General features: G+C 46.6%; 1 protein-coding gene across 1 annotated transcript in view; it reads right to left on the reverse strand.

Moving 5' to 3' along the window:
- Positions 1-15,733, reverse strand: part of PLA2G4A (phospholipase A2 group IVA) — a 53,592-nt gene extending 37,859 nt beyond the window's left edge. Inside the window, exons 1-3 of the mRNA XM_068199477.1 lie at positions 15,633-15,733; positions 15,347-15,479; positions 9,033-9,114 (exon numbers count right to left, since the gene is read on the reverse strand). Of these exons, the coding sequence (XP_068055578.1) occupies positions 9,033-9,114; positions 15,347-15,379 (115 nt within the window). The 5' untranslated portion in view covers positions 15,380-15,479; positions 15,633-15,733. The remainder of the gene's footprint in view (positions 1-9,032; positions 9,115-15,346; positions 15,480-15,632) is intronic.
- Positions 15,734-26,540: the final 10,807 nt, after the last annotated feature.

Here is a 26,540-nt window from a genome sequence, read left to right on the forward strand (position 1 = left end):
CCACCATTTTTTTGGCTTGCTGCACCACAGTACGACTTGTTTAGCACATGCAGCTGAGCAGCCTGGCTGAGGTCAAGCCAATAATGGGAATTGCTGGATGACCCCTCTCTCCTCAAAGAGGAAGCAAGCTAGATAACAACAGAATTTCTATTCAAATTGTGAATTTTATGGGGCCTCACAGTGGCATGGAAATATGAGTTGGTGTCTCTGCCAGGGTCAGGAGAAAAAGTAATGAATTTTAAAATCATGGGTTTTCCCAGCTCAATGAGATTTTTCAAAAAGGGAATTCTTAAAAATTGTACTTATCAATAACTGTCCCTCCAACCATGGAACAGATACTTGAGATGCTCCAGACAAATCCATAGCCTAGCAGTAATGCAGATGCCAGGAGACCTGCCAGAGACCACATCAACCTAAAAACCCCAGGAGTACTCCCTGCTGCTTGTGTTTAATGCACCACAGGGAATGCCAGGGCTGGTGGCTTTGGGGATTTTGCAAAGGGGTGATGCAGTGCTAGATTTCGTGAGCAGAAGGTGACTCTAAGAGAAGTAAGGCAGCTCTGGAGCAGCAGCTATGCTATGAGAAATCCTGGGATTAGGTAACACCTTCATTAAAAATTATTTGGCCCTTTTATGACACTGCTTTTTATGTCTGGTGTTACTTCAGTGGAGGAAAGAACCAGCTCCCAGCACAGGCACTGCACTATCACCCAGTTCACTGGTGCAGGACACCATTGCTTCCACTGATCCAGCCATGAAAAGGCAAAAAAACCCCAAACAAGTCAGCTTTTGGTCAAACCACATCTGTAGAAGTGCCAAGAGGAAAGAAAGAAATACTGCCTTCTCTAGGCTATCTGCACAGGCCCCTTTGCAGACACACACTGAAAAGTGACTGAAGCATTAAGCAAAATAACATTTTTCTAGTAGTGTGCCAGAGTCCAAGGGGTTTAGGGTTTTTTAATGAATTTAGATGCCTAGTTCTCATTGCCAAACCAGTGAAATATCTCACTCCATGCACTGGTTTTGCACAGCCTGGTTTTTGGTAGTGGGGGATCCACAGGGATGGCTTCAGTGAGAAGCTGCTGGAAGTTTCCACCATGTCCAGCAGAGCCAGTCCCTGATGGCTTTCAAGCTGGACATGCTTCTGGCCAAAACTGGGCCAATAAGAGGCTGGTAATGCCTCTGGGATAACAGATTTAAGAAGAAAATCTAAACCAAGTGGGACACAGCTTTTTCTTCTAGTTAGAGAAGAGGAGGAGGTGAGAGCATGTGAGGAAAACAACGTGCAGACACCAAGGTCAGTGGAGAAGGAGGGCAGGAGGTGTTCCAGGGGCCAGAGCCAAGATTCCTCTGCAGCCATGGTGAGACCAGGGTGAAGCAGCTGTGCCCCTGCAGCCCCTGGGTATCCACGGGGGATGCAGAGATCCACCCACAGCCCCTGGGGATCCACGGGGGATGCAGAGATCCACCCACAGCCCCTGGGGATCCACGGGGGATGCAGAGATCCACCCACAGCCCCTGGGGATCCATGGGGGATGCAGAGATCCACCCACAGCCCCTGGGGATCCATGGGGGATGCAGAGATCCACCCACAGCCCATGGGGATCCTCGGGGGATGCAGAGATCCACCCACAGCCCCTGGGGATCCATGGGGGATGCAGAGATCCACCCACAGCCCCTGGGGATCCACGGGGGATGCAGAGATCCACCCCAGCCCATGGGGGAGGTGCCCATGCTGGAGCAGGTGGATCCCTGGAGGAGGCTGTGACCCAGTGGAAGATTCCTGGAGGAGGCTGTGACCCAGTGGAAGATTCTTGGAGGAGGCTGTGACCCAGTGGAAGACCCAGAGGAGAGAGAGGGCCCTGCTTCCAGGCTGGAGCAGCCTGTCCTTGGAGGACTGCACCCCATGGACAGAGAGCCCCACGCCGCAGCAGTTTTGGGAGGGCTGTGTGCCCGTGGGAGGGACTCACCTTGTGGCAGGTGTGGTTTGGCTGCTGCTGGTGAGAGTGGACCCACGCTGGAGAAGTTCACAGGGAACTGTCTCCTGTGGGAGGGACCCCATGGTCTCACAGGGAAAGGACTCCTCTCCTGAGCAGGGGAGAAAATCCCGGTGATGAACTGAGCAAAACCCCCACGCCTGTCTCCCTGAGCTGTCGGTGGGAAGGAGGGAGGGGCTGGGGGGAAAAAGGTGCCTTAAGGGCTTATTTTACTTCTCATGATCCTCCTCTAATTCTGTTAGTAATAAATACACTTGGTACTTCTAAGCTGAGTCTGTGAAATGCATAAATGAACATTCTTGAGTTGTAAGAGCTTTTCTTTGGTACTGATGGATCTGTGGGACAGTTGGAATCCTACAAAATACAAGGCAGTACCCAGATGATGAATCACAGAACGGGTGAGGTTAGAAAAGATCTCCCAAGACCACTGAGCTCAACCATCAGCCCAGCATCATCACTGTGTTCACCACTAAACCTCGTCCCCAGGTGCCACATGCACATGGTTTTTGAACACCTCCAGGGATGGGGACTCCAACCTCCCTGGGCAGCCCCTTCCAAGGCCTGACCACCCTTTCCAGGAAGAAATTCCTCCTGGTGTCCAACCTGAGCCTCCCCTGGCCCAGCCTGAGGCCGTTCCCTCTCCTCCTGTCCCTGTTCCTGGGAGCAGAGCCCGACACCCCCGGCTGTCCCCTCCTGTCAGGAGTTGTGCAGAGCCAGAAGAGCCCCCTGAGCCTCCTTTTCTCCAGGCTGAGCCCCTTCCCCCGATCCTTCTGCTGCTCCTGATGCTCCAGACCTTTCCCCAGCTCTGTCCCCTTCCTTAGCTCCAGCCTCTCAGTATCTTGTCATGAAGGGCCCCAAACTGACCCCAGTTCAGATTCTTCAGCTCATGCTTTTAAAATAACATTTTCAAAATGAATTAAAAGTCTGCTTCGGGCAGCAACCTGCAGAATTCCTTATCCAAAGAGCTGTGGATGAGAAGACCTATGTGGATTGAAGGAAAAACGGTGAATTTTCTGCAAGAAAAACTCAGTGACAGCTGATTACCCCAAAGGCACATCCAGCTCAGTGGGTCTCACTAAAGGCAGCCAAGGAGAGGAGAGGATCAGTGGGAAGTGCCACATTCTTACCCTGTTCATATTTTTCTTTTACATCTCACTGTGATCTTCCCAATTCTCCCTTGGATCAGGCATTAGCCCAACCCTAACACAACTTCAAAGCATTCCTGGGACAGGGGAAAGAATCGAAAGCTAGAAAAAGTCAAATTATCACAGGGGACAAATGGGAGCTTCCTCCTAAACCGAGGGAGTGAAAGGCCCAAACTGGAGGAGCAGTGATGTCCACAAGTCCTGGAGGGGAGCCCCACCAGGAAGCTCTGCCTGGAGACAGGACAGCACATGGGACAATGTCACAGCTGAGATGGCCATGATACACAGAGTAACACCATACCAGTTCAGAAAGCTGCAAGCATCCACCCTTCTTGCCCTTTAGCCCAGCGTTTTATCCCCTGATGTTCCCTTTGGTGGTTGCTGGGTGCACCTGGGCACTCCATGGCTCATTGCTGTCAGTGCTGCTCACCTGCTTCTCACAGCTGTGCCCACTGGGGATGAGGCTGGGCTGCAGCCCCGCTCCCAATCACCACACACCGTGTGCCTACAGGAGAGGAGCAGCTCCCAGCCACCACGAAGCTCTGGGGCTGGTCACAGCCTGGCAGGGATGGGACAGGGGGTTCTCCAGCCACACAAGATGGATCCCAGGCCTGAGCCAGCACTGTTCCATGTCATCATCACAGCACATGGGAGAGCTTCCTCTAGGATGGGAACGAGTTTTCACCAACCTCCCACAGAAACAGGTCCCCCCTCAGTAACTCCATGGCAAGCACTCACAGACAGAATTTCTCATCAAAATTATATTTTTGCAGCTGGGAAGAGCAGCATTATCTGGATCAGTTTCACTGTGGAACACACAAGCCTCTTTCCAACATGGCTTCTACCTCCCAGCACTGGATATCCCTACAAAAGGGAAAGGATACTGGGTGTGCCAAGGAAACTGAAATCTAGCATTTGGTTGCCTCAGTGTTAGACTGAGATGTGCAAGATCTGCAGTAGGCATCTTGAGCAGTTGTTAGCAGCATTTTTCATTTAAGATTTTTTCTTTTATCCATCTTTTATGGATCTATGTTTCAGCCACATGAAGACTTGCACATGCAGCTTGTAGGATGTGGAGGATTGGCCAACTCTGACCTACTTTTCCCAGGCTGTTAGGCTGGAAAAGGGGAGCAGTTTAGCTTGTTTTCCCCTTGCAAAAATCAGGAGCTGCTCCAGGGCCTTGCAGGAAGAGCCTTATCTGATGGCACTCCACCAGGTAAGTGCACTGTAGCTAATTCAGGATGCAGGACTGGCCAGCTGTACTCCAGAGAACAGCTGGATGAGTCCTGAATAAGCTGCTGTAACACAAACCACAATACAAGCAGGCAAATCTCCAATTGCTTCCTTTCAGCTAGGCCAGGTTTAAAACCCTGCTCACACCTGCCTGGACTGCTATGACTTGGGTTTAACCAAGCCAGCTTCAAGCCCAGGAGCTCTGGCTCACGGGGAGCAGCCCCAGGGGACAGGGGTGTGAGGGATGAACAGTGCATGCTGGACATCCCTTCCTCATTCCCAGATCCCAGGGCCAGACAGGTAAAGGTGTGCTCCCATCCCAGTTTCCTTTGGAGATGCAGGAAGCCATGAGGAAGGGCATCTCCCGAACATGGGGGGATGTCCACAGCTGGCTGCAGTGACATGGGCTGACCATGCCAAGAGCCACCAAGGAGCTACTTCCCAGCTCTGTTTGGGCAAGTTTTGCAACCAGAGCTGAGCTCTGGTGACTGCACTGCTGCCAGCACTTGTTTATCTGAGCAGCTTAACTGCAGTGGAGATGCAGCCTTGATTCCAACAGGGTGGGCAGCAACTGGGAGAGAAGCTGAGTGCCAGTGCTGTGAGCTATCAAGCTTTAAACATTTTTAAGAAGGGAATTTTTTCCTATAAATACCCAGAATGACACTGTTCATTACTGTGGCATCAAAAGAAGATGAAGCAAGGAAAAGCTGCAAATCCCAAACAGGATTACGCAAGATGAGTGATCGTTAAGAGCAGAGTCACACAACTGGTTTCCTCTGTAGATACCACTGTTTGTTGTGAAAGCCAGCACACTTAAATACACATTTAAAGATAGAAGACAAATTTTATAATGCTTCCTCTGACCCAGTTTTCCACCAAGATCCTTGAAAGTGCAGATGGGGAGAGATGCTATGGAAAAGAGACCCAGTTTGCAAGCATTTCTCTTCCACAATGCTGCAGTTTGGGACTCTGGCTTTTTTTCCTGCAAGTTCTTGTACTGTCACAGAAGTAAGGAAAGGCTCTACAGTTTGGGTGGCATCTGAGTATACTCAAAACTACAATTCTACTATATATGAACTCACTGGGCCAGAGGCAAGGTCTTTTTCAAGAGATCCAGTCAGATAAGTGATTTTACAAGGTCTGCAATCAGCAGCAAGCTAAGCAATTAAGATAATGAAATCCTCACGAAAGCCATGCAGATGTTCTGATTTTTCACCTTGTAATAACTTTATGTAGCAGGTTTTGGGCAGCAAGGGCACAGAATCCTAGAATGGTTTGGGTTGAAAGGGGCTGTAAAGCTCTCCCTGCCATGGGCAGGGCCACCTTCCACTAGCCCAGATTACTCCAAGCTCTGTCCAATGTGGCCTTGGACACTTCCAGGGATCCAGGGGCAGCCACAGCTTCTCTGGGCACCCTGTTCCAGCATCTCCCCACCCTCACAGGGAACAATTTCTTCCTAATATATTTTTTGTCTTATTTTTAATTGAACTGTGTTTCTGCCAATTCAGCAGGGTCCATTGGCTGACCCCAATCCCAATGACAGCTGGTAGAGGGATGCAGCAGGAAAGAAGGAAAGGTGTACAGCAGGAGGTGGGTTTAGCTTTATTCCTGACTGTCCTACTCTGCTACAATCAACTGGCAATAAACTACAGTCATTTTCTCCAACTGAGCCCATTTGCCTATGTGGGTGAGAGGTGAGAGCTGGCCCTGTCCTCATGTGACCCTTTCATCATGTTCTCTCCCCATCCTGTTGACAGAGGGAGTGACAGCAGCCAGCCAAGGTCACCCAGCACCCATCTGCTGCACTTACTCAGCTCACAAACCTCCCAGGCTGGACAGGAGCTGAGCACACCTACCAGAGCAGCAGCCTCTAAACCAGGATTTAAACCTTTGCAAAGCTACAGCTGCATCATCTGCATGTTGACAGGAGAGAATCCAGGGTGTGGGAGTCACCCAGACAAGGACACTAAAACTGAAACAAGTGACACCAGTAAAGGAAGGACTTCTATAGAGGCAACAGTAAATGGGCAGACACCTGAAATAAGAAGGGACTTGGATGAACTACTGGGAAAGAAAGGGTCTGCCCTCAAACCTCTTTTGCCCCCTTCCCACCATCCTGGGTGGTGAGTTCTACAGGAAATCTCATTTATCACTCCCACACATGAAATCACAGAATGACAAAATGGCCATTCATGAAGAGCTCAAGAAATCTTGGAAAACTTTCTGGAAATAGTGGTTATCTGCCCAGCCAGGGCTTGAGGAGACAGAGGAGTGGATGGCCATGCCAGAGGAGTCAGTGCCTCCATGCCACCCATTGTGAGGGGCACCACACACACCAGACCTGCCAGCTAAAACTCCTTGAGCACAGGTAGAGTTCAGAGCCCCTGGATGAAAAATATCACACAAAGCACTTCAGCATATTTCATAAACTTAGATTTGCTCAGATCTCTAAGAGCTGTTCCAGAAAGTCTTGGAAAGGCTGATATGGAAAAAAAACAACAGCAAAAAACCCAAAATCCCTCATGTTGCCCCAGGCTCCATCACACCACAATGTAAAATTAACTCTCTTATTCCCAGAGCACCTCTGGTTCATAACCTGAGCAAAAACAAGAGAAAAAATTAGGGGCAACCCCCCCAGAAGAATTAACAGTTTGGGAGTGTCTATGAGGGAAGTGAAATTCAGGCACCCACCCCAAACAGGGCTCACAAATGGTCTGTCACAACCATCTTCCTGTCCTTGAGACAAAAAACCTGATGGAAAAGTTCAGCAATTCTCTCAACAAGTTTTGTATTTGGCAAATCAAATAGAACACACATATATATATATGTATATATAAAATATCTCTCTCTCTCTATATATATATATATAGGTTGATACAATCAACAGTAAAGCCCTTCCCCACTCACAGCTTCAAGCACCTCCCCACAGTAATTAACAAAATCATTCACTTCATCAAGTAGCTGCCAGGCTCCCAAGACAGGGAATAAAAACACTTTTAATTTTCCAAAATTAAAAAAAAAAGAAGCAACAATCTGTTTTTTTCTTGCTTTGAGGGATTTGCCAGAACCCCAAGGACCAGCCCTGGGTCCTTGAAGCTCACCCAGAGATGCCCCAGACTGAGGGTGCCTCAAGGCTACTGAGCTCTGGCAGAAGCCAAGCAGGTTTCAGTGGCCCTCTACAGCATCACTCTGGCAGATTTTATCAAAATAAAATGTTCTTCCTCAGCAGCTTCTTGATTTTGATGACTTGCTAAGATAAAAGGATTTTTTTCTAGAAAAAAAAATATACAATTATATTGAAGGATAATATTTCAAGTTTATACTATAGGGCCATATTTGCTCTGGTGCACAAAGTTGCCGCGATCTTCTGGCTTTTGTCACCCTTTCCATACTCCCTTTAATGTCATATCATGGGGTCCTCACTTCAGCCTCCCCTTTTTTCCCTGCCCACACTGCCTCATGACAGACACCTGTATCCAAGAACCTGTGTCTTTCCATTTAACTCATCCCCTTACACACACAAACTCACGGACTCCTCTTTCCACTCTTCCAGCACCTTTCCTAAGGTCTTCTTATCTAAAACTACCATATGTATGAAATTACATATATCTGCATGCACACATACACACACCACTGCATCTTCCCTGTGTGCTCCTTCCCCTTACCCCACAGGGGATGACAGACTCCTAATTCCCTCTTTTCCCCTTTGCCAGGGCTCCCCTCTCTTCCCTTGTACTTGTGGCTGTTGAACATCCCCCTCTCAAGTAACCCTCCTGCAATTTTAGCCTCAACAATATTCTTCAATTATGAAAACCCCCTGAAGCAAAGCTGTGGGTCAGAGCACTTGCTGTACTTTGACCCAAAAGTAGTTTCCAGGAATTGGGAAACACTTTTATGTGTTTCATAAACACAAGAAAGTCCAATCAGCTTGATGGGAGAGCAGGAGCCTCTGCTTGATGGGAAAGGCCACACTCATCCTCCCTGCCCCCAGCCTGCAAGCACTGGGAAAAGGGAGAGATGGCCTGGCAGCAAAGCAGACAGACCTAAGGAAGGAGTATTCTTTTTGCAGATTCAGCCAATATTCTCTCCCTCTTCCCTCCTTAAGAGCAGAGCAGAGCTGTTCTTCCTAGTGGTTTCCTGTTCAGCTGTGAAGTCCAGAGGCTAGCAGTCTCCCAGAAAGAGGAAGAAGTGCTGGTGTCATCCATCTCCCCACCACAAGATCTGCTGGCCCACTTGGGTGGTTTTTTTTAGTTTTGTCTTATATTTTTTCTGCTTTCTGCACTGACTCAGCAGAGAGAGCTCTGGGCTCTTTCTTTCCCCCAGCAAACCACAGCCCTGTGAGGTGGCAGCAATTTCCAGTTTCACTGCACTCACACAGCACTTCTGACTGAGCCAAAAAGCTAATTGTAGGTGTTGCTGGCTTGTAGATAAATCATTTACAACTCACTCAGCCCTTCTGGATCAATGGAAAGAAGAAGCAGCAGATCTGCTCTCTGAGTGAGAGTGAGCAGTGACACGGGGACACTGCCCTGGCTTTAACAAGACAGACAGAAAGCCATCACCAGCCCACTGACAACCATTTAATGCACAATGAGTCACCATCTCCCCCTCCCTGCCCAGGCTCATAGAAGAAAAGTAAAATAGAGAGAGATACTCACGCATGTCACCAATGGCTCCTTTGGTGACATTTGTGGCTTTCCTTACTGTCACAGTGAATATGTGTGAGTACTGGTGTTCCACCTGAAAGTCAGAGAGTGAGAGGTGATTAAGCTCCAGAAACAAGAAACATCCCCTCTATCAAAATAAGGTTTCATTTTGTCCAAAAACAGAGAGAGAGAAATCACCCAGTCAAAACGTAAGGGAAACTCATACTGGATAGAGCATCCTAAAGCTGAACTGCACCCTGGAGCTTTACCAAGAGGTACCTGCACTGGGGCTGCTGGATTTTCCTGCAGCCACACCTACTAATCTCAACCAACAACACTCCTCCTCACCACAGAACCTGCTCCGAGGCATTTAGTCAGGCAGGAACCACCTGAGTACAGCAAGGGAAAAATAAAAATGGGCTATTTTACAGTTTGTCTTGGTAATTGCCTTCCCCTGCTAAAAAGAATGACGGGAACTACTTCAAAGTCTGTTCTGGAGCAGATAAATGCACACTGCACACACAAGGGGTAGAGTTAGTGCTGCACCTCCTAGTACACATCAATATTCAGTGTGAAAGCAGCCTCAAGACAATGTAAGGAAGGTGCAAAGCAAGCTGTTAAAACACTCACCAGGACCTTTCATGCACTTTCTGGAGGTTCTCGTTTCCTCCAAAGCCCAGACACACAGCAGGAGCTGCCTGCCTAGGAGCAGGTGTGTCCTCAACAAACCAGGGAAGTAGGAAAAGATGTGAAATTAAGAAACAAAAAGCAAAAGCCTTGATAAAAGAGGTAACCAACTTGGCTGTACTGTTGCTTTATCTACATAGCCCTGAGTTTGACCAACCTGCTGGATACCACTGAGAATCACCAGTGCAGACTGCAGGGCAGCCAAAACTGCCTTTACAGGGACACAGAGATTGGAAGGAAATGTGAGGTATTAAAGCCATGATCAGGTTTCACACAACTGTATATTTTCTATCTTTTCCTAACCACCCACTGACCTTGTGAAGCACATTAAAATAAACTCAGTCACTGGGACCAAAACAACCAGCGAGAAGGCCACCATCACAAAATTAACTGAAATTCATTCAAAATCATAGACAATATCCTTGCTATGGGACATGCTTATTCAGGCTCTGCCTGCTGCTTTCCTGCTATTTTTTCATCTGGATCCTTCCTTTTTTTTTTTTTTCCCAGGACTGGTTGTTTCAGTCAAGCCTCCTTATTTTGTGTCGACAGCTCACATCCAGAGACCTGAGCCAAACTGGATCCCTCTCATACGAATAAAGAAAAAAGTTAACATCTTATAGGTTACATACCATTTTCTCAAAAAAAAAAAAAAAAAAAAAAAAAAAAAGGAAAGCCAAAACTGATCTTCTAAAGACAGCAAAGTGACTTGTGAGTGCTTAAGTGGCATTTGAGTCAGGAGTCATTAAAAAGCACCTCCAGTGACACCAACACAACTCCTGCAGCAGCCTGAGGTGTGCCAAGGCACAGCCACATCCCCGTGGCAAAGGTTCCAGGAGAAAACGCCCACAGCCATCCAGGGGTGACTTCACTGCAGCCATGCCTGACCCAGACACCGAGTTATCAGTTTATCTGGCTGGAATCACCCCCACGCCGTGCCAGCTGCTGCAGGATCCAGCCAGGACTGTCTGCCTGGCTCTGGAATTTTCCCCTGGCAGCCATAGGAGTTATCTGGATCCAAAACCAAACGAGCAGGCAGGGGGAAACTGTGGCAATGCCAGCTGTGTACACTGAAACCATCATGGCACAGCAAGTGATTCAGCACCCACAGGAAAGGGGGAATTCAGACTCTTCCCAATACTCCCAGTGGGATGTTGCTCACCTCGAAAGCATCAGCCCCAGCAAAGAGGGTTCAGCTGTGGGAACCCAGATTTCCTAAGGAGTAACACCTATTTCACAGCCTTCCATGGGCTGACATGAAGACATCCCAATGACTGAGTGACATCCATCACCTTCTGCACTGCAGGGATGAAGGGGAAGGAGGATGTGAATTCTCCCTGAACAAATTTCTGCCTCTGCTACAGGCCAAAAAGAAGTCCAGAGTTTTCCTCCACAGCGGTGTAAATGGGGATTTTCATGGGTATCTGAGAAGGGCTGGGAACACGACTGTGTGAAGCCATCTTAGCTCTGTCATTTGCCCTGCCCCAAGAATTTTAAAAGCCCTGACTCTCCAGAAATGACAGGCTCTTGCTGCCCCCTATTTCCAGTTTGCTGTCTGAGAATGTTCAAAGCTGCTTTATTATCTCCCTATTATATTATCTCCCAAGTATATCAGATTGATGAAATTGGTTTCACAACTGGCCTCAGTTTCTTCATACAGACTGAAGCATTTCCTTTGCCATATCCAACCTTGTAATTAAAAGAAACAGCTCAAAGTACAAACCCACCACCCTCCTCCTTTTTCTCAGCTGTCAAGAAAGAGCTTGTCCTCACTGGAGACCACAAATCAGAGAACACTGAGCATTTAACAGTGGAGTTATAATTAAGTGACAAGGGACATAGGCGTGCTGGGTTTAGTTCTCAGATGATAGGTGAAGTTTGTGTGCAACTCTGATGTCCCACAGCTCTGGCAGGAAAAGGGGGATACTACACAATACTCCCTGATAACAAGCACTCTGTAAAATAATTTGCTTGCACCTCCCTAAACTCATATGTGTAAATTCTTATGCCTAGAATCAAAGCAAGGCCGAGCCACCACTTCCCAGTTTGCTCTCTTCACAGCAGCACAGAGATCACCTATTTCTATTACACGTTCATAACTGTTTTACTAATGCCTTCACAAAATTTGGTTTTTATTGACTTAAGCAGCAACATCCATCATTCCAGCTGTTGTACTGCCAGGAAAATTAAGTCTGGTTTAAGACTGGGATCCTCTGAAAGGCATGTGAAAACACAGAGGCCTGGCAAAACAGAAAAGCAGTATCTTCTTTCCCTGAGCCTCACCCAAAACATTACACTGAGGATTACAATTATACACAGTTATTAATGTTTGGCCATAGTCGTACACTTGGAAGAAATTTGCCACTACTGTAATAAACAATCTCCCTCTTAGTAAAAAAAAAAAATAAATAAATACACAGATACACACAGGAATCTTGAAAGTCTAGATCTCTTCTTGCACCAAAATAAATGTTTTTCATGCAAATTAAGTGTAAGGGAAATTTGGGCAATTTTCCACTCAGGGTCCAGTTTCTAAGGAGATCAAAAGGCCTAAATGTCCATATTTCAGAAGCATTTTTTTGTTAGTTTTTTAGAAGGAGTTTTGATGAAGGCCCCTGAAAACACAATGAGAAATGTATTGACTCTGAATGCCTTTACAAATCCAGCCCTTGCTAGTTTAGATGACTAAGCTGCATTTTCTCAAGTGACTTACGTTCACCTTAAGTCTTGATAAAAATCTGTACAAATACCTCAAGTACTTCTGAAAAACAGAAGATGGTAAATAAATCACTTAAACGTTGCAACACTGAGAGGAGCAACATCTACATTCCTTTAAAAATCTAGGACAGGTTACAAATTTCAAAAGCTCACAATTAACTCCAGCGCAAGGTGTCCCTGCCCATGGCAGTGAGGTGGGATGGGCTTTAAGGTCCCATCCAACTCAATCCATTCTGAGATTCTATGGATTTAAAAAACTAAAATACACCATCCAAAGTGACCCGCTTTACACATGTATTTCATTTCACTTCCTCTTCCTCCATAAATTTAGAGAGGAAAAGAGAAAAACCAAAAAGTTTTCACCATGCCCTGTCTGAATATGGGTTTTCTGAGTTATGGAAACTCGGGTGCACAGTGTTCACTGCTTAATCCACAGCATTTTCCATGACTGCACAGTCATGGTTCAGCATCTCCTGTTTTCACACCTCAGCTCTCCTTTGTTCCTCTCTCACCTTTGAGTGCTTTCCTTCCCCTGAGTAAAATTTCCCTAATTACCTGCTTTGCCCTCTTTTAGATGTCCCTGCATTTGTGAGCACACAAACACCACCCCCTTCCCACCAGGGGCTGGGGCACAGCCCCAGGATCTCCTGGAACACGGGCGGGTTTTGCCTGCCACCCTTCCGGACGTGCCCAGCGAGGCAGGGATTTGCATGTGCTCAAAATCACATTTGTCATATTCCAGAATGCTGAGTCACAGAGCAGAGCTCCACCAGGACGTTGGCATTCTGTGTGCCAGGCAATCAGGCAGACTGCACAGGTATTAAATGGGCTTACTTCCTTCATGTTAAGGACACTTGAGCTAACAATGGAGCTGGACAAATGAAAATATTTGCCTGTTTACTTAAGTAATTGATTTTCATGGAGTCCATGCTCTTCTTTCACAGGGTATTACAGTTAAGACAAGCTTTTGTACCCACACACAAATTTTATCTTGAAGTGTTTATTCCGTTGTTATAATATTTATCCTCCATATCAAAGTAAATGAAGAGGTATTACACACTTTAATTCTTTGCATTTCTGGAATAATCAGTTCTGTCTGCATCTGCAGCAGCTTTCTGAACATCTTAATTTATACCTCAGAGTCTTTCATAAAATGAGAAAGAAAAAAAAGGCTCAAAAAACACATAAGAGTCAGCACAAGGACTTCTGGAAAATGCAGAATCCTTTTAAGTAATTTAATGCCAAATATCATTTAAATCCAGTATTTTTGCATTGATGTGAGCCTGCTGCCCATGACTGCTCAAAATTGCAATAAAACTTTCCACGGGATTTCAGTTTTGAAATTAAAAAACTTCAAAGATTTCCATTCACTTTCCGAGCAATTAAAGGATCAGTTCTTGCACGAACAGTGTTGATTCTGGAATTAGCAACATTCCCACAGCAACAGTTCAGCATTCCCAGGGAGCTGTAACTACATTTATTACACACACTTTTTATTTACTATATTATATATGTAGGACAGCTCCATTTTGTTGATTATTAGTATCAAAAAGTCATTTTATGTAAGTGATTGAATAAAATATATAACCAAGTGCCTCAGAGACCTCTCCCATAAAGGTACAGATCATTCCAAGCAATTCATCCAGGAGAGGGCACTGATGCTGAAAGGAATTAAGTCAGTATTGACTTAACACAGATATCACCCTGAGGTCTGTCCTCCCTCCCAGCAGTTCACAGGACTGGGCAGGGAGTAAAAGCCAGTTTGACATCTGCTGGCTGCACACTGGTGTGGAGGATGTGAGTGCATGGGGCACAAACCACAGGGCTGATAAGAGATCACTTGTAGGAAGCACAGGGAGTATTTTTAGCCATGTAAAAGTAAAACACTGTGACTAGTGTGTGGCAGCTATCTCTGGGGACACCTCACTGTTGCTGCTGTCAGCCCGGTGCTGTTACGAGAAGCCCCTGATAGGAACACACCCAGTGTGGCTCTGGATTTTGGCTTGGGCAGGAATTGCCATTCCAGTGTTTGCTTTGGAAACTCACTTCCAGCACAACTGCATTCAGAGGCTGCTGAGCCACTGAGGGCAGTTCTGCTCCCATTTCCCTCCTCCTTCCCTTGCTCCTAGTTCTACACGTCCACAAGATGAGCTCACCCTCCCCTTGGGCCAGCTCCAACAGCACAGAATGAACTTTCTACCCCTTCCATGGAATCCCAGAGTGGTTTGAGTTGGAAGGGACCCTAAAGCCCACCCAGTGCCACTTCAGACCATGGGCAGGGACACCTTCCACTAGACCAGGTTGCTCCAAGCCCTGTCCACCTGGCCTGGGACACTTCCAGGGATCCAGGGGCAGCCACAGCTTCTCTGGGCACCCTGTGCCAGGGCATCCCCAACCTCACAGGGAAGGATTTCTCCCTAAGAAATTTTTGTCTACTTTTGTATTGAAGGGATTTTTTGCTCATTCAGCAGGATCCATTGGCTCACTGCCATCCCAAGGGTGTGACAGCTGGAACAAGGATGCAGCAGGAACACTGGAATAAAGCAGGAGCAAGGGAGCAGGGGCACAGTGCGCTGCTGCATGGCACGGATCATCTCACTCTGAGTTTGCACGATATATTGTGAGGATTCTCTTTGAACCATCATTAGTGACATACAGCAGTTTAAGATCTAAATATCCCAAATTGCCAACTTATCTCTCCATTTATACTAATGAAAAGGGAAAGAGCACAACCTCCTGCCCCCTCCAAAACTGTACTGGAAGGAAGAAAGCTGACACACCTAGCATTTCTTGAAGGAAATAGTAACAACTCCAATGATATGTGCTTATTTAGAGTAACTTCCAGCAGGGAAGGCATACAAGACAGTGTATATATATCAGAGAAGATGGTGTGTATATATATAAGATTCAGTGCTACTTACCACAATGTGTTGATAAGGATCTATGATAGACATTTTTGCCTTAGTTTATTCAAGGCCAAATATCTATTTCAATCCCACACAGGAGAGGCTTCCCCTTTTTTCAGAGTAGAGTTCAGTATGAAAGGTCCTTCAACTAATAAATAAAAAAGAAGACAAAATTAATTTGGTCCTTTTAAACTATATTTTACAAAGCAAATCAGTTCCTACTCTTTACAAAGGTTTCCACAATTCATTTGTTTACCAAGAACTTAATTTCACTATAAGCTATATAGATAAAGGTATTTACCTGCCTGAGCTGGAGAAATTTCTCGTGCTTATTTCCTCTACCTCAGGTTAAGTGCAGGAATCGAGTATCAAATTCCAGTCATACCAGTGTTTCTAGCAGCTCTACAGACAAACAAAAGAAGAGAGGAATTATATTTGTCCCATAACTATATTGTAGTACTTATGCTTCCACGCATTACAATCCTAGTTACAACTGCGAGCTCTGCAGGAGCAGCAATACTGCCCTCTGTAATCCAGGACAGCAATTCCAGCTGGGGCTGTATGCAACCTCCTGGCCAACTCCAGCTGTCTGGAGATGTTCCAGAGGCTCGGAGGAGCAAACTGCAAAACCAGGACTTCATGGCTCTTCCACAGGCTCTCCATAGGCCACTGCCTTCTGAGCACCCGGTGAAGATGAAGGCCTTCAAAGTCAGAACTATTTTTAACCATCAAAGTAACTTTCTGCATCTTTAAAAGACTCTGGGAACTGCTGGACAGGATCAGTTCTCAGATCCAGCTGGACCATCGTCAGACTTGAACCATCAGCAGAAATTTCAAAGTGAAAAGAAGTGAAGCACCATTTGGGGTTTGGTCTCAAGGCAATAATTCCTAATGCGCAGTTCTGAAATGGCAGGATAAGCCCTAAACGATTGTATATATCACTCCCAAACCTTTGCTCTTGAGCTACTACATGAAGGCATGACAATAAAAATTTAGTTTCATTATGATCATTAGAACATTACAATGTCCTTTCTTTAATCACTGAATCATTAAGGCTGGATAAGCCCTCCAAGATCATCAAGTCCAACCATTAATCCAGCACTGCCAGGTTCATCAGTAAACCACATCCCAAAGCACCATATCCCACACATTTTCTGAACACTTCCAGCAACAACAGTTCCTTCACTTCCCTGGTCATGCCTGACCACCCTTTCCTTGTCAGCCCTAACAATAGTTTTGAGGCTAGGAATCACCCTGGGTTTATTTATTCATTTTTATCTGAGGAAGTGTGAATAAGAAAGACATCAGCATTGGAAAATCACAGTGCCCAGCTATATCATTTCTGGAGGAACTGCTGACATCTTGGAAGGCAATCCAGGAAAGGGAACAGCAGGAGCTACCCAATCACCATAACGAAGAGGAAATTTGTAAAACCAGAAAATACTCATTTCCCCTAAGTGCACAGCCAGCTACCACACTCACTTTGAGAGGATACACAAAACCAAGCCAAGGATACTGCTCTGTCTGGTGAAGTAAGAGAACAGGTTAGACCCAGGATGAAAAGCCTGGTTCGAGTTAATGTCCTGCATCCTAAAGGCAGAGTTCCAGTTCCCCAGATGATCCCTGAACTGGTTCAGACATGAGATCATGCTCTCTCTCCCTACAACCCCCCGCCTCATTTGTTCCAACATCTGCAGGAAGCACGTTCATGATGCTGCAGACAACAGCCTCTTTGGCTACGGGGCCAGGATGAGTCCCCAAGCGCCATCTGGCCTCCATGCTGGATGAGGCAAGGATCGTGCAGATGGACAAAAATGCAACCACGTCATCAGCAACTGCATCGCAACACCCGCGCAGAGCGCAGGCCACGGGCAGGGCTCTCAGCGGGGACAGCAGGGCCAGGGAGCAAGGAGGCCTCATACACAAAGCCTGGCACCCCGGGGTCCCACACAGCTCCGACCACCAGCACTGCCCATCCCAGCCCTGCCCATGCCATGCTACTCCAAATGGCAGCTCCTGGCTTGCTGCGTTCAGCAGAGTCGCTCAGGATGTGATAAACACGGGCAGGTACCCGAGCACAGGCCCCAGTGCCATTTCAGGGGCCCAGGGCTAAAACTGCGGGTGCTGAATGGTGGGTGCTGCTGCCGATTATCTGTTCCCAACAAGCCTCTCCTGTGGAAAAGCAGGTTGAGTTAGCATTCAGGCAATGCAGTCAGATCCACACGCAATACAGCAAGAGAGGCAAGAAAGACTCTTTTTGCAAGGTTTTATTCCAGCGAGGTAAATCACACGAAGCTGAAGAGAACCCGGCGAGAAAGAGGACCACCACATGGTGCAGGCAGCTGAAGAAGGGGAAGGGGTGAGGGGACAGAGCTGAGGGCAGGGAAACTGGTCTCTAGGGGAGGGGGGGTGGCCACCAGTGATACCAAGCCAGCAAGGGGACAGGGAAAGGGGAAACTGGGGGAAGTGAGACAGAAGTCCATGGGGGAGTCTGTGTTTTCCTCCCAGAAGAACTACTTTATGGTAGTTAGTCACTGCCCTCGCCAGGGCAGAGGACTTGAGAATTGACTGAGAGCAGAGAGCTCATGGGATGCTACACAGGGCTGGCAGAGGGACAGCTATCCATGCTCTTCCCAGAGCCAGCAGGACATCTCAAGAGCAAACAGACATTTAAGTGACTTGAATACTTAATCTCTTACACTGGATTTAATTCAAATCAATTAATTACACCACACCCTCTGGAAGCTCGCACTGCATTACCCATGGAGTTTGGGTAAAGCACACAAAGAGATCTCTAGATCTAAAAATTGTAGTGTGGCAGAGGAGCCAAATACAGCACAACCAGGAAATTCTGATTACACTCATCAAGAGCCGCGAAGAAAGTCTTGAAGAATGTTTACTGCAAACATCTGCAGCAAATAGAGCTGTAATCCCAAAATTATCTTGTTAAACACTTCCCCTACATGCTGTCCATCCCACACAGCCTAAAGGGAAAGTCTTCATGGACTCACAGAATGTCCTGAGTGGGAAGGAACCCCCAAGGATCATCCAGTCTGACTCCTGGCCCTGCACAGACACCCCAGCAATCCCTGGGAGCGTTGTCCACACTCTCCTGGAGCTCTGTCAGCCTTGGGGCCATGCCCATTCCTTGGGGAGCCTGGGCAGTGCCCAGCACCCTCTGGGGAAGAACCTTTCCTGGTATCCATGAAAACCCTGCTCTGGCGCAGCTCCAGCCCTTCCCTGGGTCCTGTCCCTGTCACAGGGAGCAGAGACTGGAGCTGCCCCTCGGGAGGACCTGCAGCCCCCGGTGAGCTCTGCCCTCAGCCTCCTCTGCCCCAGGCTGACCATAACCAATTCAGAGCTGTATCACAAGCACACACAAAGTCCTGCCCTTGAGATGGAGTTGGTGAGCCCTGCCCTTAGCAGATGCAGGGCAAGCAGGGCCTCTAAACACATCTTCAAGGACACTCTGATATTACCAGCACAGGTTGTTTTGCTTCCCTGATAGCTGGTGGTGTCACCCATCTGTGACTGTGCTGTTGCTGGGGCTGACAGCATTCCTTCCTAAAGAAAGAGCACCTCAAGGCAGCACCACCAGCATTAACTAAGCTGGCCATACTGTTTAACTGTATATTATACGTAATCTAAGAAGAGATAAGTTAACTGGAGAAGAGAGGGTTGCGTGGAAACCTTCCAGCAGCCTTTCAGGATGTGAAGGCACCTAGAAGGAAGCCAGACTCTGCATCAGGAATTGTGACACAACAAGGAGGAATGGCATCAAACTGACTGATGGGAAATTTAGATTTGACATACAGAAGATATTCTTCCTTCTAAGGGTGGTGAGGTCCTGGCACAAGGTGCCCACAAAACTGTGGCTGCCGCTGGATCCCTGGAAGTCTCCAAGGCCAGGCTGGATGGGGCTTGGAGCCACCTGGGAAAGCATCCCAGACCATGGCAGGGGATGCCACTGGATGGGCTTTAAGGTCCCTTCCAACCCAAATCATTCCATGACCCTCTGATTCTCACTGTTTTATTGGTCAATATCCAAATTGACACAAATTTACAAATTACACAGCAAACAAGCTACAGTTTAGCCTGGCCCTGTCAGGGAGAGCCCTTTCCCTTTCTCCCAGTGCCATAAATCCCAGCCTTGTCATGGAGAGCCAGCCTTTCCCTAAGTGCCTAAATCTCACTTTCACCCAAAAGTGAACTCTACCTCTAGCTCTGTTTCATTGCCAGGCACAATCGGTACCAAGCTATCAGTGGATAGCTGGATCACTCCTTGAGTCAATAGTCTTGTGTGATTTCAGCTCACACTCACTTGAGGTGACACACTGTAGTGGAGAAGGGATTATTGTCTTGGAAGACCAACTATAGCACAGTAACTCACAAAAAGAAGCTACACACGCACAGAGAGATTATTACTGGAACATTTCCATTCTCAGTACATTCCTGGATAATTCATTTGTACAGGATATGTCAAAAGATAAGAAGAAAAATGAGTTTTTTCCCATGCTGAGCACAAGCTTACTCTGGAGTTAGTCTCACCAAGTGGAAAAGCCCTGAAAACGAGTAAACACAGCACAATATAAATATCACTGCCAGAATACATATTGTCAAGTGTAAGAAAAATCATTAGAGGGAGGTTGTTTATATCAAGCTGTCCAATTCTTCTTAAAAAATCAAAGACACAAACTAATTTAAATAATGTGTGACTCACCAGCACAGTCATTAACTTTCAATCTATTAGGAGAAGAGTAAGGGGTAGAGAATAAGCTAAGTAATGACTCAGACTTTTTGTATGAATGTCACCCTCCATTTGTATCAAATCAGATTACAGCATTTTATTTGGTTAGATTGATCCTGTGATTGTATAACAGAAATAACAAATACTCTGTTTCTACATGACTTTGTCTAGCATCCTGGAAAATCACTGTAATGTTATTTCTTAATTTAGGGCTTCCCACACAAGGAGGAAGGATTACCTCTGACTCCATGTAGAGCACCCATCACTCCACTTCCTCCACAACTGGAAAAGTGGATTCTCTGCTGATGTGCCAAGCAGATCCATGGGCCAAGGCCAAAGGGATGAGGGTCAACAAGGACAAGTGCTGGGTCCTGGCCTTGGGTCACCCCAACCCCCTGCAGCTCCAGCCTGACGGGAAGAGTGGCTGGAAAGCTGGAAGAGTCCCTGGGGGTGCTGGGGACAGAGGCTGGACAGGAGCCCAGGTGTGCCCAGGCGGGCAGGAGGCCAGTGTCCCCTGGGCTGTGCCAGCCCTGGTGTGGGCACAGGCCCCGGGCAGTGGCTGTGACCTGTGCTGGCACTGCTGAGGGACCTCGAGGGCTGGGTCCAGTTCTGGGCCCTCACGGCCACACAGACCTGGAGGGGCTGGAGCGTGTCCAGGGAAGGGAACGGGGCTGGGGAAGGGCTGGAGCCCCAGGAGGGGCTGAGGGAGCCGGGAAGGGGCTCAGCCTGGAGAAAAGGAGGCTCAGGGGGCCCTTCTGGCTCTGCACAACTCCTGACAGGAGGGGACAGCCGGGGGGGTCAGGCTCTGCTCCCAGGAACAGGGACAGGAGGAGAGGGAACGGCCTCAGGCTGTGAGGTTGGACATCAGGAGGAACTTCTTAATGGAAAAGGCTGTCAGACATTGGAACAGACTGCCCATAGTGGAGTCCCCACCCCTAGAGGGGTCCAAGGAAGTGCTCTGGGCTGGTGACAAGGTGGGGATCAGTCACAGGCCTTTTCCAATCCCAGTGATTCTGTAGTTCTATGACTGCTCTCCCCATGCCTTGCTAAGGAACTATGGGTGGAAGGAAGGATTCTGAGCAGAAGGGCAAAAGGTTCAACCTTTGTGCCACATTTTTGGAGGACACTGTGAGGTGAAGCTTGTCAAGGAAGTTGACACAGCATAGCTAGACAGGAGATTTTAAGATCTGACTTCCTGCTGTACGGGAGGTAATAGATGAAAAGATAGTGGATCTTTTTTTAAAGATTACTTGTTGGCCTGTAAGCTATTACTGAAAGTATAGGTGACACAGCAACAGTGGAAGGAGGACTGTAAACACTCTAGCAGGGCTGAAAGTGTGGAGAAGTCCCAACAATCACCACCTGTGTAAAGTTTCTCCTTTTCTAGTGCTGAAGGCTACTTTGGAGGCCAAAAGTGAGGAAGACAAAAGTTGCAAAATTATCAGGCCACAGATACACTCCATGATACAGGAGGCAAGGCTTGGTGAGTCAAGGGCATCAGACATGGTCCTTTAATAAACTTGAATTAGGCTGGATTCAAAACATCCTCCCTATCTTATATTCTGCAAGGAATGGCCTCCCCAACAGGAATATTCAAGAGGCTGGAAGCATCTCTGCCTGAATACCCACACCCGTGTCACACTGGCCATGGGAGTTCCCTGGACTGAAAACCCAGCCAAGTGCTGTAGTTTCCCCACAAATACCATCTGCAAGTCTGAGGAAGAGGCAACTGATTCAGGGCACAATGGTTTATGTTACAATTATCCTGCTTACGCAAGGGGGACTTAACAAGAACCACTTGCTGCAACAGCCTGTGAGGTTATGAGAAAAACCTATGTCCCCATATGTGAACTCACTGTATGGCCAACTCACAGAAGGACTTCAAAGTGGAACTGAGTAAATTCAAGGTAAGGAGTTCATTTATTCAAGAACGAAAGAGCTCCTTGAGTTGATACCTTTAAATAACTGTTCTTCAACATCATATCTTACTTAAACTGAAATTGCACTGGAAATAAAAAACAGCCTTGAGAAAGAACAAAAAACTCAGCTGAGAGATGCCAAGAATACTCTTTAAAAATGGCAACAATCACTATCCTTTGCTACAGAAATCAAAGCTACAAGGCAGAGAGTTTAGATGGCAGAGTCTCAAAATTGGTCAAAAAACCTCAGGCAGCTGACCAGTAATCCCCAGTGCATGGGTCAGGCTTATGTGGGAAGCAGCACACTTGTTTTCCAGCAAGAAAGCCAAGAAACAAAGAGGAACATGAAAAATCTGATGGAAGTTCCATGAAAAACAATTATTAGGATATGGACCTGAACCAACTAGAATGCATTACTCAAGCCCACCTCTCCAGGTAATTTACTATGAGCACAGTGCAATTAGGAAAAAACAAATGGAAAAATGCCCAACATTTCTATACAGTAGGAATTTGGGACCTAGTTATTCCACAAATAAACTTTCCATATTATAATCCTGGAATTATGTAGGTTGCAAGGGACCTTAAAGCCCATCCAATGCTACCCCTTGCCACAGGCAGGGACACCTCCCACTGCCCCAGGTTGCTCCAAACCGTGCCCAACCTGGCCTTGGACACTTCCAGGAATGTTTGACAGTTATTTTTTAAGGGTATTTTCCCTTTTGGAAGCCCAGCTTAAGGTTCACTTTTGAACTTCAAGATATTGGGTGCCCCAAGTACCCAGAGCCAGGCTCACTGCCAGTGGCAGCTTCCAAAGTCTTGCCAGGAATGCAAACACTTATGCAAGAACTCCTAAAATTAAATGATAGACATCTCAACTGCAACACCTGACTGGGCAGAGCTTTTTGTTGACTATATTCCTTTAAATCTCATGTGAAGGGGGGAAAGGAAGGGAAGAAACCTCCCTGCCTTTCTTTCTTACCTGGAGCATTGGCAAAACTTTCCACTTACTCTGCTGCACTGTGGTCAAGAGCTGCTGCCTGCCAAAACCTCAGGATCACCCTTTCAGAAGCCTCACTGGTACCATGGCAAGAACTGTTGCTGCATGATTTAGAGCTCTAGAATCAGCTTCCAAAAATCTCATTCCAAATCCAACCCTGTTCCTTGGGGACAGCACCAAGCTCAGCCAACTTCTAAGTATTTCTGAGCCAATGCCTTTTAAAGATTCTATTAAAATCATGAGGGTTTGGTTCTTATGTATCTGTAACTTACCCACGCCTTCATTCCCCTTCTTTTCCTTCCCTGCTGTAAAGTAGGAATGGTTTAAAAACAAAAACTCTAAGGAAAACATTAGAAAAAGTTTTTATTTAAGTGTTTATGGGGTTTTGGGGAGAGAATCCAACATGCAAAGGTGCCTGATGCACTCAGGCTTCAACTGAGGCAGCTGACAGCCCTTCTGCACTACAGTTATGCAGTGGTTTCACACAAAACCCTAAAAAATCAGCTAGAAATGGAATAAGCTGGTAAAGTTTTAACAGCTAGCTTCTGGTCAGTAATGCATGTAAAACAAATTTAGCTGACCGTAAGGTCAATATTTCCTTTCTATATCTTTTTCATTCCTTTTCAGTTCAATTGGTATCAGTTTTGGGGATTTCCTGGCCTCTTGGCACAGGCTGTAGCCCCAGCCAGGCTGCTGGCACTGCCAGGCTGGAGGAAGGGTTGCACACACAAGGTATATTTTGTCATCTCCCACTCGTCATGTCTGCACAATGTGACTCAGCTTTCTGGTTTTGGGCTCCTCACTCCAAACACGAGCTCTGGTCACCGTCTGCAGCCAAGGGGACAATTGTGCAGCACACTTCCTTTGGTCTCTATGGTCACTGCACTTAAAGCATGACAAAGTCAGAGTCACTCAAGGAAATCTGTCTGGACTTTCTAGTAAAAGTAGGCATGAACAAACTTCTGACGCTGACATTTTTCAGCCTCTTTAAATGCTGAGAGTAAAATTTATATGGAAATATTTCATGGCTATTGACAAGCTGGAGTCTGAGTAAGTAACATAAATATATGTTTTACACACAGACACAAAGACAAACATAGACATGCCCAACACATATATTACATTTTTGAGAGGAGAAATTAAGTATTCCATAACAGTGATCTTTGTCTTGTATCCAACCCTAGGCTCCTGAGCAAAGCCAAACGTGGAGCAAAGCCCACCTGGCTCCACACAGCCAAGCCTCTGGCCAAGCAGACCTTCAGCCCTGCATCTGAGCTGTTACACAGAATCCCAGACTGGTCTGGGTTGGAATGGGCCTTAAAGACCATCTCTTTCCACCCCCAGGGATGCCACTCACTATCCCTGGTCGCTCCAAGCCCCATCCACACTGGCCTTGGGTATTTCCAGGGATGGGGCAGTCACAACTTCTCAGGAGCCAGCAGCTCCTGAGCTGCCAGCTTGTGTTTGAAGGCAACCTCATCTTGCCAAAGCGTTTGCACAGGGGTTTGATTTTCTGCACAAGACTTGGCTGGGCTCTCCTCCACCCTCCTGTCCTGTTGGAGAGGGCACACAGTGGCACCTTCCTGCTCAGAGACCACACTGAGAGCGGCGCCTCACTGCCCCTGCCCAAGCTCCTTCCTCTTCCTGTGCTGTGGCTCTCTCAACTTCCCCACGTTCTCAGTTCCCTGGGCAGCTCTGCCAGCCCTGCCCTGCCAACCCGGCCCTGCTCCTGCTTTGTTCCAAATTCATTAAACTGAATTTGGAATTTTTGCTTTTCTGCCCCACCATTCCGGACGGATTCAGAGTGCCAACAGGGAAAACACCGAGCTGTGGCACAAGCTACAGTGCCACCCCTGCTGATTTAGGAGGAAAGCTTTGAATCAGGTGCCACTTCATTTTTAGATAACTCTTATCTACACAGACACACAGTCAAGCCCTGAGAGGATGAAGGGAAGGACTGAAGCCACTACTATTGTAAATGCAGGTGAACCTGGTGGGAAGAAATGCTGATGTCTGACTCCAGTTCAGAAGGCTGAATGATTTCCTTATTATAACTATGCTGTAATACATCAATATACTATATAAAGGAAAATATTCAACCTACAAACCTACTTGTTCTAACTATATCTCTAACTAACTCAACTAGTGAGATCTGATTGGCCATCAGGCTCAAACAATCCTCACCAGAATCCAATCAAGCAATCACCCCACGCAAACAATTCTCCAAACACATTCCACATGGGAAAAACAAGGAGCAGAAATAGAAACTGTTTTCTCTTTCTTCTCTCTGTGCTCCTCTATGAAAAAATCCTGAGAAAGAGAAGAATGTGCCTGCCACACACTACAAACGAATGCCCAACATTCCCAACTGAGGCTTTAGAGATGACTTAAGACTGATGTATTAAAGAACATCTTTATAGAATTATTGGAAAATTTTCTCTATCATAAGCAAAAAAAAAAAAAAAAAGGGTAAATTTCTCTTTACTGTAATATGACTCTACCAGTACCAGGAGGTAATTCCATCAGTGGTTACACAAAGCAGAAAAAAACCCACAGAAGTAACAAAACCCATAAAAACATAGCAACTTAAATATGGATTTCAGGAGTGTGGTACAATAACTCTCAGTCACTAAGGAGCCACAAACAATGACTTCAAAGGTAAAAGGACAGCAATCAAAGGGAGGAAGAAACCCCAAATTTGCATATCCCCTTGTTAAAAGACCTTTGCAAAATCTGGGACACAAGGGGACTTTCATGCTTCTCTCTGAGGCACGGAGGATTGGTTCAGGAAACTTAAATGAACTATGACTACTCTCTTACCAAACTACCTAAGCTTCTAATTTAACTATTTCTTAAGACACCGAGGGCTTACTCCCTCCCTTGCCAACTCAAACTCTCTCTCAGCATATGAAACACCCATGGATGTGTTGGCTCTGTGGTGAAAGGGAAATGACTGACACATTACAGGGCAGAGAGTACACAGTGCAGGTGTTTGACCACTATCCAAGAAGATTTCTACAAAGAAAATAATAAATAAATAAAGAAAATAATAAATAAGAAAATAAATAAAGAAAATAAGCACAAAGTTGTCAGAAGATAATTACATGAGTTTAAATAAAACCCTTTAGGGGAGAGTTTAACCCCACTTATACAAAAAACAGCACTTAAAGGAAAACAGCCACTAAGTGGCCAGGAAAGGCCACTCAGCTGGGGGAGAAAGACCTTGCCCTGCCCACACCATTCCTTTCAGATAGTGATTTTGATTCAGATTTGGCTTAATGCCTCCGAAGAAGCTATTTAATTTCACAGAATCATAGAAGGTTTGAAGTGACCTTAAAGCCCATCCAGTGCCACCCTGTGCCATGGGCAGGAACATCTCCCACTAGCCCAGGTTACTGCAAGCTCTGTCCAACCTGGCCTGGGACACTTCCAGGGATCCAGGGGAAGCCACAGCTTCTCTGGGCACCCTGTGCCAGGGCCTACCCACCCTCCCAGGGAAGGATTTCTTCCTAATAGCCAACATAATTTTCTCTATAGCAAAAACAC

This window comes from Anomalospiza imberbis, chromosome 9 (genome assembly GCF_031753505.1).
Source record: "Anomalospiza imberbis isolate Cuckoo-Finch-1a 21T00152 chromosome 9, ASM3175350v1, whole genome shotgun sequence".
In the NCBI taxonomy this organism is placed as follows: Eukaryota; Metazoa; Chordata; class Aves; order Passeriformes; family Viduidae; genus Anomalospiza; species Anomalospiza imberbis.